The sequence below is a fragment of the Coturnix japonica genome, chromosome 2 (genome assembly GCF_001577835.2).
Source record: "Coturnix japonica isolate 7356 chromosome 2, Coturnix japonica 2.1, whole genome shotgun sequence".
Lineage (NCBI taxonomy): Eukaryota > Metazoa > Chordata > Aves > Galliformes > Phasianidae > Coturnix > Coturnix japonica.
The window spans coordinates 90158328-90168087 of record NC_029517.1 but is presented as its reverse complement, the minus strand read 5'-3'; the positions used below and the strand labels follow the sequence as shown (position 1 = coordinate 90168087).

Sequence of the window (9760 nt, the reverse complement as noted above, 5' to 3'; positions counted from 1 at the left end):
GATCTACTGGAATTAGTAACAAGTTACATTTTCCACTATAAATACAGTGCTGATGTGTTGCACTCATGTGAATACATTCTTGCTTAGACCAACAACAAAATGTGCTACGTTTGATCAGAATATCCTCACACTGAATGCAGTCGCCTTTATCAGCATGCCATTGCCATTATGTTTACTTTAATAAAAAGATATTTTTTATCTGAAGTAGTGTTGCTTCTTCTGTGTAACTCCTGAAACAGTTTCGGAAGTAAATACGCTACTGCAGACTGACAATCAGGTTAACAGCTACCTAATTAGATGTTTGTACAGGCATCATTACTCACTGTTGTACAGTGTGAGTTCTTGAAAAGGCTGTTAAAAATGTACCTAAATAATATAGTGTGATAAATCTGGGCTATTGCATTTTGTAGTAGTACAGCCAATATGCCAGCAGTTGGATATGAAGGTTAGAGATCATAGAATCACCAAGGTTGGAAAAGACCTAAAAGATCATCCAGTCCAACTGCCATTCACCTATTACTAATAGCTCCCACTAAGCGATGTCCCTCAACACAACATCCAGTCGCTCCTTGAACACCCCCAGGGTCGGTGACTCAACCACCTCCCTGGGCAGTCCATTCCAGTGCCTCACCACCCTTTCTGAGAAGTAATGTTTCCTAATGTCCAGCCTGAATTTTACCTGCTGCAGCTTGAAACCCTTCCCTTTAGTAGATTATACATACATCTCCTAATACACTTCAGTGTATAAACACTTGCAATGAACATGTGCTATGGAGGATGCCTTCCTAGTTACCTATGTGTCTCCTGAACATATTTACACCATGACCCAATTTTCCTTTTAAATGCAGATTGGGAATATACAGTAGAACAACTGAAGCACAATCAGGGCACTTGCCTATGTCCTCAGACTTGTCCAAGCAGCAGCCATACATATAATGAAGAGATGCTGCCTTATACTCAGTGATGGGAGTAGTCTGAGAGCTCAGGCAGAAATTAGCTTTACCTTGAGAAATTCTGTATAACCATCATAGCATTTCTTCTATGCTAAAAGAAACACCTCTGGAAAAGCAAACAGATTTTGGAGCATAGTAAGTTTTTATGCAGGGGTATTGCAGCTTAATCATTCCAGCTTCAAAAGTATTTTGTGTGCAAGCAAGCCCATCTCTCTCTGCAACACGTAGGCAGGCAGATAGAACAGAAGCAACGTCAGCTCTTGACAAGGACTGCAGAGGAAGTACTTGTGGCAAGATAACGGGGAAGAAGTTTAACAAGGGAAGATTGGATGGAAGGAAAACACATAAACAAGAGACAAAAAAAGCAAACAATAGCCAAGAGGCAGTCTGGTAGTTTAAAGAAGCAGTCAGAGTCATCTGGGAGAAAAATCAAGAGGTCAATGCACAAAACTGAGCATTCGTGTCAGCTGCTGGTGTAATCAGGAAATGTTCTGCTCTGGACTAGTCACTGTTTCTCCCTGTACTGCTAATGGTCGCATCTGATGCACAAAGGTTGAATTTCTCATCCATTTTCAAATGTCAATCAATTAAACTAATTTGCTCATCTTGAATTTTGAACAAAACTTTCTGATGTAAAATCCACTGCTGTGTCCGTTGTTCAACAAATAATTTGATGAATTTAAATACTTCAAGGCTTTACCTGCTTATTAATGCATGTGTTACGAGTCACTTCTAGCTGCTGTTCTAAAGCTCCAGCCTGACTGATGAAACTTCACATTTCAAACCCTTTTTTGGCACACAGAAAAAGGCTATAAATTTACTTATTGAAAACCAACTTCACTGTAATTTTGTTATTAAGAAAGCTTTGCAAAAAAACTAATCAGCAGAATTACTGGAATGCTTATTTTAATTGATCCGAGGAACATCCAGAGGCTTTTTAAGGGCTTTTTTTTCCCCTTTTTCTTTTTTTTCCAGAGCATGCTGCAAATTCATCTGACTAAAGTATTTACTAAGAATACATATAGAAAAACACATTTTTCTCTGTCTCAGAATGAATAAAAACCTGTCATGCTTTCACAAGGACCTCATCCTCCAGGAAGCAGCACCCACAACCCACCTCTTTCCCTTTGCCCCTATGAAGTTTTCACGTAGATCATAACAAATGAGGTATCTTCATCAGAGCAAACAACCAGCATCTCTGTCAGCACCAGGTAACGCTGCTCAGATACAGCTCATAAATCCTGCTGGAAGTCACAAGAGAAGGAGAAGCGCTGGTTCACTAATGACTTGGAACTGGGAGAACTGCATGAAAATCATTTCCAGCTGAGCTGCCTTCTCCTGGGGAAGGCCAGCCACTTCTTGCAGGGCCTCATCAATCCCCTTCCAGCTCAGGCAGTTCTGCAACATATTTTTTGCCAGCTGTGTGCTAGCAGTTTGATAGCAAAAAAATGTCGTGCTGATGTTCATGTTGTTTTTTCTGCTTGCCACTGACAAGAGAAGAGAGATTGCCATCTGGATACTCTCCGTTGCTCAACAGAACTGCTTCCACAATTTCAGAATCCTGACGTGGTAAATTCTTTGGTAATTTTTTTCTTTAAATTAGCCTTATTTAATATAGGACTTAGCCAGATTACTCTTTGCAATTGCATTCTGTGACTGTTATATTCAATGTTGCAACGCACTGCAGCTTAACTAGATACTTTTAAGCATGAAACCATAACAAAAATCTTAATTGCAACAAATAAACCCCCCCAACAATTTTCCCCTCTCCACCATGTATTTGTTTAATGCCAGTTTCCCTTTGTGTAGGACAAAATGACACATCCGTGTTCATAACCTGAAATATTGATGACATCTCCTGAGCATCCAAAGCTACAGAGCTGCTTTAACAAAAGAACGCCTGGAATGTCGCAGCAATGAAAATAAAACAACTCATCAATTTACTAAAACTCTGCCCGCAGATTAGAACACATAATCAATCCAGCCATAAGGCAACTCAATGCTTTTCTCACTCAAGAAGAAACTCTCACCACACCGAAGTCACTGAGAAACTTCACTGATTTCAACAGGGTGAGAAGCTCAGAGATATTCAGGACTATAATTATGCTTTTAAATTATGCGCATGCTTTTATGAATACGAAAACCTGAATGGGGGAAAGGCTCAAAGCAACAACTGCAAATGAAGACTCTAGAAAGAAGATGCTACAGTCTGAGATGGATGCGTTACTCAGGTGAAATCTAATTTTAACTAATAATTAGTTAACAAAATACTTTCTTTTTCCTTTGCATGTCAAGATCTCACATTTCTGCAGATGTCACAAAGCACTGTTAGAAACGGAGACAGATTTTGCTGACTGAACTAAAGCAGAGTTTCTCTGAGTCAGAACCACTGTTTATTTTGAAATCACTCCTACATGATCATTATCCACTTAAAAACATAAGCAAACCTTTGGCCTTGCAGCATCTCTCTAATCATTCACAGCACAAAAACAGGTTTATAGCAGCTGTAAGTACTTACCAAAATAAAGGGCATTTTATCTCTCAGTTTTGTTTGTAAATGTTTTATTAAAAAAAAAAAATCTTTTAATGCTATTACTCAATACATGTGTAATAATACTTGATAAAGTATCACATCGCAGTAGGTATTTTGGATTCAGGAACATCATGGTTTTAACTAAATTATCAACACTCCGTTCTGCTCTATTCTGTTCTAAACAGTCGTTTTCCCCAAATTGAAGCAAACTCCTTCTTTGTCAAGGTACGTCATCCTTAAGGCCTTGCATACTTTTTAGTGGTTGAACCAAAACAAAGAGAGAGCTCGGCTTTCTTAATCTAAAGACCATGGTGCTGTTGAGCTTAAAAAAAGTGCCTGTGGTTTTCAAGCAGTTAGTGGCAAATCAGCAAGAAAGAAATCAGAGGAGAAGGAGCACTTGGAAATCAAGACAATTAAAGTGCACGGTTATACTGTCCGAAATTGTATTAAGCTGATCCCGAGAACTTGCTGGACTGTGGATATTTAATACAATTTGGCTTGCATGGAACATACAATCGGACAGAAAGATTTGTTTCCTGAAGTCATCTACAGGACTTACTGAATTTTGATTTTCAAGGGTGGCATACTGCAGCTCTTTGGATATAGACTGGTTTCCTAAGTCCACAAAAAGATGGAGAAGGGGGAAAGGTGTGGAGGGTTGCAAAGTGTCCTTGCGCCTTCTTGGTTGTTTAGATGCCAGTACTTTCCAGCTCCCCATCCTCCAGCCCTAATGCAGCGTGCGACCTAGAAATCATAAAGAGTTTCTCTTTATTTGTGTACCGTCTTTGAGTTTGCTGAGATTGCTCCCCTGTTTGTTCTGTGCTGGTAGCCTTGAGGGGATCCATCTTCTCAGCTGGTGGTTCCTCCTCACAGTCCTGGATTTTACTGGCTGGGGTGTTGGCAACTGACTCCAGGGAGGTGCCAGCCTCCTCCAGGTGACTGTAGCCCTTATTGCTGCTGGAAGGCTCAGACTGGGAGCTCTGAGAGTCCGTCCTGGTGATGGCAGGGGGAGTTGAGGGAGGTGATTCCCCCAGGTCCAGAGATCTGGAGTGGCTAGAAGATGCCAAGAGGTTGGAGTCCAGGCCTCCCCTGACAGCTGGAGACCGAGGTGGCTCAGGGGAAAGGGGACGCCTAGTATCAGGCAAGCAGCTGGTGCTCTGCCGTCTGAGAACCAGCTTGTGCCTCCTTGTCCTGTAGCCTCCCTCGACGTGGCTGAGGTCAGTCAGGCTCAGTTCATACTCCCCCCGTGGGATTTCCTGGGCTCCCCGCTCACCAGGAGGCTTCCGCCAGCCTCCCCCTCTGCCACTCTGTGCCAAGGGCAGAAGAGTGAAAGCACTCAATGAGGATCCAACAATGGAGCTAGCTGTGCTGCGCTGGCCCCAGCTCTCTGGTGGACTGCAGGGTGGGCTGGTAAATGTGCGACCAGTATGGGCAGCATGTTCCCGGTAGATGCTGTACACAGCCTCGGCCAGGCTGGGAGGCTGTGGCAAGGTGCAGAAGGAGGAACGCCGAGGTGAAGATGCTAGATCAGGTGGGGAAAGGGAGGCAGCCAGCCCTGGTGGCCAAGAGCTCTTGGCCAGCATAGCTGCAGCACCCAGACCTTCACCACCAGGCTTTAGCTCCAGGCCCCGTGACTGCACATAATTGACAAAGCCGTTAAGAGGGGCTGAGGCACCTCCATCCTTTGCTCGCAGGCTGTGGGCATCAATAACAGTAGAATAGAGGTCCCGCAGATTGATGATCTTGGTCTTCTTGTCACGGTTCTCATGCAATACTGCATTGGCACAAATGAAAAGGAAGATGCCAATACCCATGATGAGGGGGCCCAACACCTTCAGTTTGTCTGAATGCAAGTAGCTTGAGAAAAGACGGAAAAGGAAACCCACTGAAGCCTGGGGTGATGAGGAAGTGGGATGAGACTGCGGGAACTCCTGGCTGGTAGCAGCAGTGGAGTTGGCTCTGGGAGGTGACACCAGGTAGATCTCTGCTTGTGCCCCTTCCTGATTCTGGGAGCGGTTCTTGGGGGTGCCACCATGAGGGGCCACGTGCCTGCTCCCACCAACTTCTCTGTATATCTGGCTGGGCTTGGGCCAGTAGCCCACAACAGCCAAAGCGATGCCCACTAGCAGTACCAGGATGCCACAGAGGGCGATGAGCCCTGAGATGGAGCACAGCTTGAGCTTGCCTTTCACAACCACAACATCATTTTTGCGTTTCTTCTTGGCCTTACGTTTGCGTTTGGGGATTTGGCTTTGTGGTCGCAAGGGATCCTGTTTCCTAGCTGAGATCCTCAGGAGGCCTCCAGTGGCAATCATGGCTGACTACCCAGGGCACTTCTCCCTATAGCCACTCCAGCTCCTGCAGGGAAAAAGAGAAGAGGGTGAGGATCAACCACAGACCTATAGCACAATAGGCGTCTCTGTTTCTTGTTTGTCCTTCATTAATTAAACCTCTCAACAAGTGGGACAGGGGTTAACACCAACAGGCCGATCTCTCTTGTCCATACAGCTTCTGTACATGAGAAAGACAGGCAGACTGATGAGACAGATGATTAGGCATCATGAAATGGGGAAGCAGCCATGTGCCCCGCTAGACCCTTGGCACACAGCTAATTAATTTCTTTATACTCCAGATAAATGATAGATGGGGTGGTACATGTTATAGAGTAAACAGAAAACGATCACGCTAGTCTCAGACAGTGCTTGCAAAACACCAGGGTACAGAGGAGGCTGACAGCTTCCCTGCCCTGGAGCCTCATTCCCACAGGGTTATGCTACACAGCAACTTAACCACACTGTGGTTAATGATGTAATGCAGGAACTAGATGTGAGGGTAAGAAGAAAATAAAAGCAGGAAGGATTACATTGGATCTATAGATACCATTCATTTTACTACACTATTTGCACATTAGTGGGGGAGAGTTAAGAGCATTACCTTTCCTAAATGAGTGGAAAAGAAATTACTGTGAAACATGCAAGGGAAACCAGAATAATAGAAAGCAGTACCCCGTGAAAGTTTCTTCCAAGCCACTTCCTTAGAATTCTGTATCTGCAATACTTCAAAACATTCATCACTTGCCTGTGGTCAGGGAGTGTCAGCTGGACAGCCTGCTTTGGGAGCATGTGTGATGTTCAGGGCAACTGTTATGCAACCACGGCCACATCCCCCCCTCCCCTTGCCTCCGGAGAGGGGAGATGGTGGCTTGTAGGTAGCATGTCACATCTTATTAAAGGAGAAGCAAACCCCTGCAAATCACCTGGGGAAAAGGCAAGGATTGCTTGTAGAGAAACTGGCAAGTGACTGAACAGCTATCGTCTGTGGCTTTTATTTCACCGACCAGCAGGACTTGTCTGTGTTTTCCAGTGACTGGAGCCACAAAATGCACCATGTAGGAACAATTCCTGTGCCTTTGCAATTTTTTTCCTGGACCTTCTGAGAAGGTTCCCCTCCCCCCCTTTTTAACTGTCCAATTTGGGTGTTTTTTTTCAAGGGAGCAAAAAGATGACGGCATCGAGCATAATCTGGTTTATAAAGTTCAATTCATTGCACTGAAAAACAGTAAAGCAAACACCTACAAATAAAGAAAGAAAGAAAATAAAGAAAGAAACAAACAAACCAAACCTCTCCTCCTTTCCCTGTTTAGCTTTTAAATCTCATATCTCCGCTCCTATTTGACATGTAGGTGAGGATTCTGTGCCCCATTTACTCCGTTTGAATTTTCTTTTGCTGCGAGAGAGGACGTTGTTCAATTACTCTCCGAGGTACGGCGTACTCAAAACAAAGGGCAGGAACGAGAAGACTCTATCAGCGAACTACTTACTTTAAAAACAATACAAAAAGGCAAAAGAAAACCAACAAGACAAACATTCTTCGTCGGTGTAAAAGTCTAATTACCGGGGCAGGATTTGCTCTTAATCGCCGAACGCTGATCTCATTCCTTCTCCTGCCCCCCCCTGACAAGACCCGGTCTCCTCCACGACGACGAAAACAGATGGCAATCATTTCGGAGCTGCCTTAGCAAGACAGTATCACAGTACCGCCCGGCACTGAGTTTTTCCCCGTTTAGAAAGGAGCGCACAACATGTGAAGGATGGGACCTCCACAAAAGCACCAGCGACGGGAACGCTGACGGACGGACGGGGAACCGAGGAGAAAAGTCGAGCTGCTTGCCCGCCCCTCGGGTACCGCTCGCCGGACGACACGACAAGGGAATAAGCGGCTTTCGGGAGCCGGGCAGCCAGGCTGCGGGGCGCTGCTCCCGGAGGCAGTGGCCGGGGTCTCCCGAGCACAGCGCAAAATGGCAGCGGAGCAGCCGAGGGCTCCGCGCCCACTTACCGAGGAAGACTGGCGAGAGGTCCGCGGCCGAACCACCGCGGGGAAGAAACTTTCTGGCCCGAGCGGGCATCCCCGCGCGGCGCCCGCCCCTCACGGCCCCGGGCGGGCGGGCGGCGGGGCTGGGCCGAGCGCCGGGCTCCCCCTCGGCCCCACCGCCGCCGTCCGCCTCAGGTTGCTCGGCGGGAGCGCTGCTCCCTCGCCATGCCGCATCCTTCCTGCCGCGGGGCCACCCCTCGGCAGCACCCGGCGGAGCCGCTGTCTCTGCCGCTTAGGGCGGTGAGCGGCTGCCGCTGCTGGCGGCCGGACTCGGAGCCGTTGCTAGGAAACGGAGCCGTGACACAGGGAAATGGCTGCAGGACGGCCGCAGCCAACCCCCCGCAACCGGCGCACCTGCGCCCGTTCGCCGCGGCCCTGCCCTCACACGGCCCGCCCCCGGTACAGGCTCCGCCCCAGCCACCACGCCCTGCCCCGCATCGGTTCGCCATGTCCTGCGTGCTGGGGCTGTGGGGTCGGATACTATCCGGCAATCCTTGCCCCTTTGCTCTGGAGAGCTGGAGGTGGCTGACCGTGCTCCCTATCTTCTTGTCCTTTAGTGAGCAAATTGAAGTAGTTCACCAGACCACCAAGGCAAATGAGTTATGTCCTATCCACAGATCTGCTTTGGTCTTGGAATTTGCCTTGTGTTTAATATGATCTCTGGATATTTAGACCTAAACTGCCAGGCAGGGGGGTTGGAACTTCATGATCCTTGAGGTCCCTTCCAACCCAGGTCATTCTGTGATTTTGTGATTCTGTGGGGGATGCTGGAGGTGCACGGCTCCTTCTCATGCCTGCTCCATGGCCACCCCTCACTCCTTGTGAGAGGAATAAGGGCGCTCCCAAGCACAGGTGTAGCAGTTGGGCTTGGAGTGAGTGTCCTGTCATACGCTCAGCTATGGTTGTTTTCCTGGTCCAACAAAGCCATGGGAGAGGTGTAATGGTTCTTTCTCTCCCTTCCTCTTGGACTATCATTTAGCATCGTGGACCTCTCCTAGGCTGCCCAAGGGCTTGCCTCACCAGGTGGCCCTCATCTTCTGCTAGCTCTCCAATTTAGGAGCTCACCAGCAGTATGAAATCATAGAATCGTGGTATCACCAAGGCTGGGAAAGACCTGCAAGAACAATCCACCTGGACATCTATCACCAGTATTTCCCCACTAAACTATGTCTCTTACTACAACAGCTGCATGTTTCTTGAACACCACCAGGGAATCCTCCATCAGTGATGTCCCAGTGCCCTCACAGCCAGCTGTCTCTTCATCTAGTTAAAAAATGGTCATCCTGAAAGCACATCTCAAATGACAGTAAAAAGAATTTAAAAGGGAGAATGGCATATACAGCAAGATCAAGACATTTGCCCTCTTGAGTTTGCAGGGATGATGAGGAAGACAGCCAAGAAGCAGATGAGAAGATGAAGAAAGCAATAAAGGAAGAAAGATGAAAGTCATAGCTGAGATATGTCAACATGGTCATGCTGGATTTCACATTTTCTGCAGAGACCAGGAAACTGTATTCTCATGTGAGCTTCTTTGTGGAAATTTTGATTAAATTGAAGCCACATTAAGCTGTCGCACAAGTGAGATATAATCTAACACGTCCCATCATAATGCTTGTCTTATTTATTACAAGAGACTGTAGTTTGCTTTAGTAGAGCCTTCTTAGAGGTTCACTATGAGCTGGGAAGGGAAATCTTAGGCAGGTATTTCAAAATGTACTGAAAACTCGACCTATGAAACCTGGGTTTCCTATAAGCATGTATTGTGTGGTTTGATGGGGTATATGAATGGAACCCACCTTTTTTAAGTGGTCTAGAATAAATACTGGAGCTAGAGTGTGACTCAGCCCAGGCTAAAACAGCCCTCTTCTACCTCTGCTTGACCTCCTTTTGCCTGGGAGAACTC

At 46.7% G+C, this 9760-nt stretch overlaps 1 protein-coding gene and 1 long non-coding RNA gene across 5 annotated transcripts; one reads left to right on the top strand and one right to left on the bottom strand.

The window, feature by feature from the left end:
- Window positions 1-3039: 3039 nt before the first annotated feature.
- On the bottom strand, window positions 3040-8130 carry TMEM200C (transmembrane protein 200C). Of its 4 annotated transcripts, XM_015855382.2 has the most exons (3): window positions 7822-8130; window positions 7108-7212; window positions 3040-5844 (listed from the first exon to the last, which is right to left on the bottom strand). In XM_015855382.2, the coding sequence occupies exon 3, from the start codon at window positions 5799-5801 to the stop codon at window positions 4176-4178; it is 1626 nt and encodes a 541-aa protein (XP_015710868.1). In that variant the 5' UTR covers window positions 5802-5844; window positions 7108-7212; window positions 7822-8130; the 3' UTR covers window positions 3040-4175. The 4 variants fall into 4 exon arrangements, with proteins under 4 accessions (XP_015710868.1, XP_015710867.1, XP_015710869.1 ...); XM_015855381.2 differs by lacking the exon at window positions 7108-7212; XM_015855383.2 differs by lacking the exons at window positions 7108-7212; window positions 7822-8130 and adding an exon at window positions 7381-7771.
- LOC116652944 lies at window positions 8130-9423 on the top strand. Its single transcript, XR_004306186.1, has 2 exons — window positions 8130-8256; window positions 9043-9423. It is a non-coding gene; the product is annotated as an uncharacterized LOC116652944 (long non-coding RNA).
- Window positions 9424-9760: the final 337 nt, after the last annotated feature.

Bases quoted from the DNA above. Each gene is read 5' to 3' on its own strand.
- TMEM200C (XM_015855382.2), bottom strand. From the start codon at position 5,801: ATGATTGCCACTGGAGGCCTCCTGAGGATCTCAGCTAGGAAACAGGAT.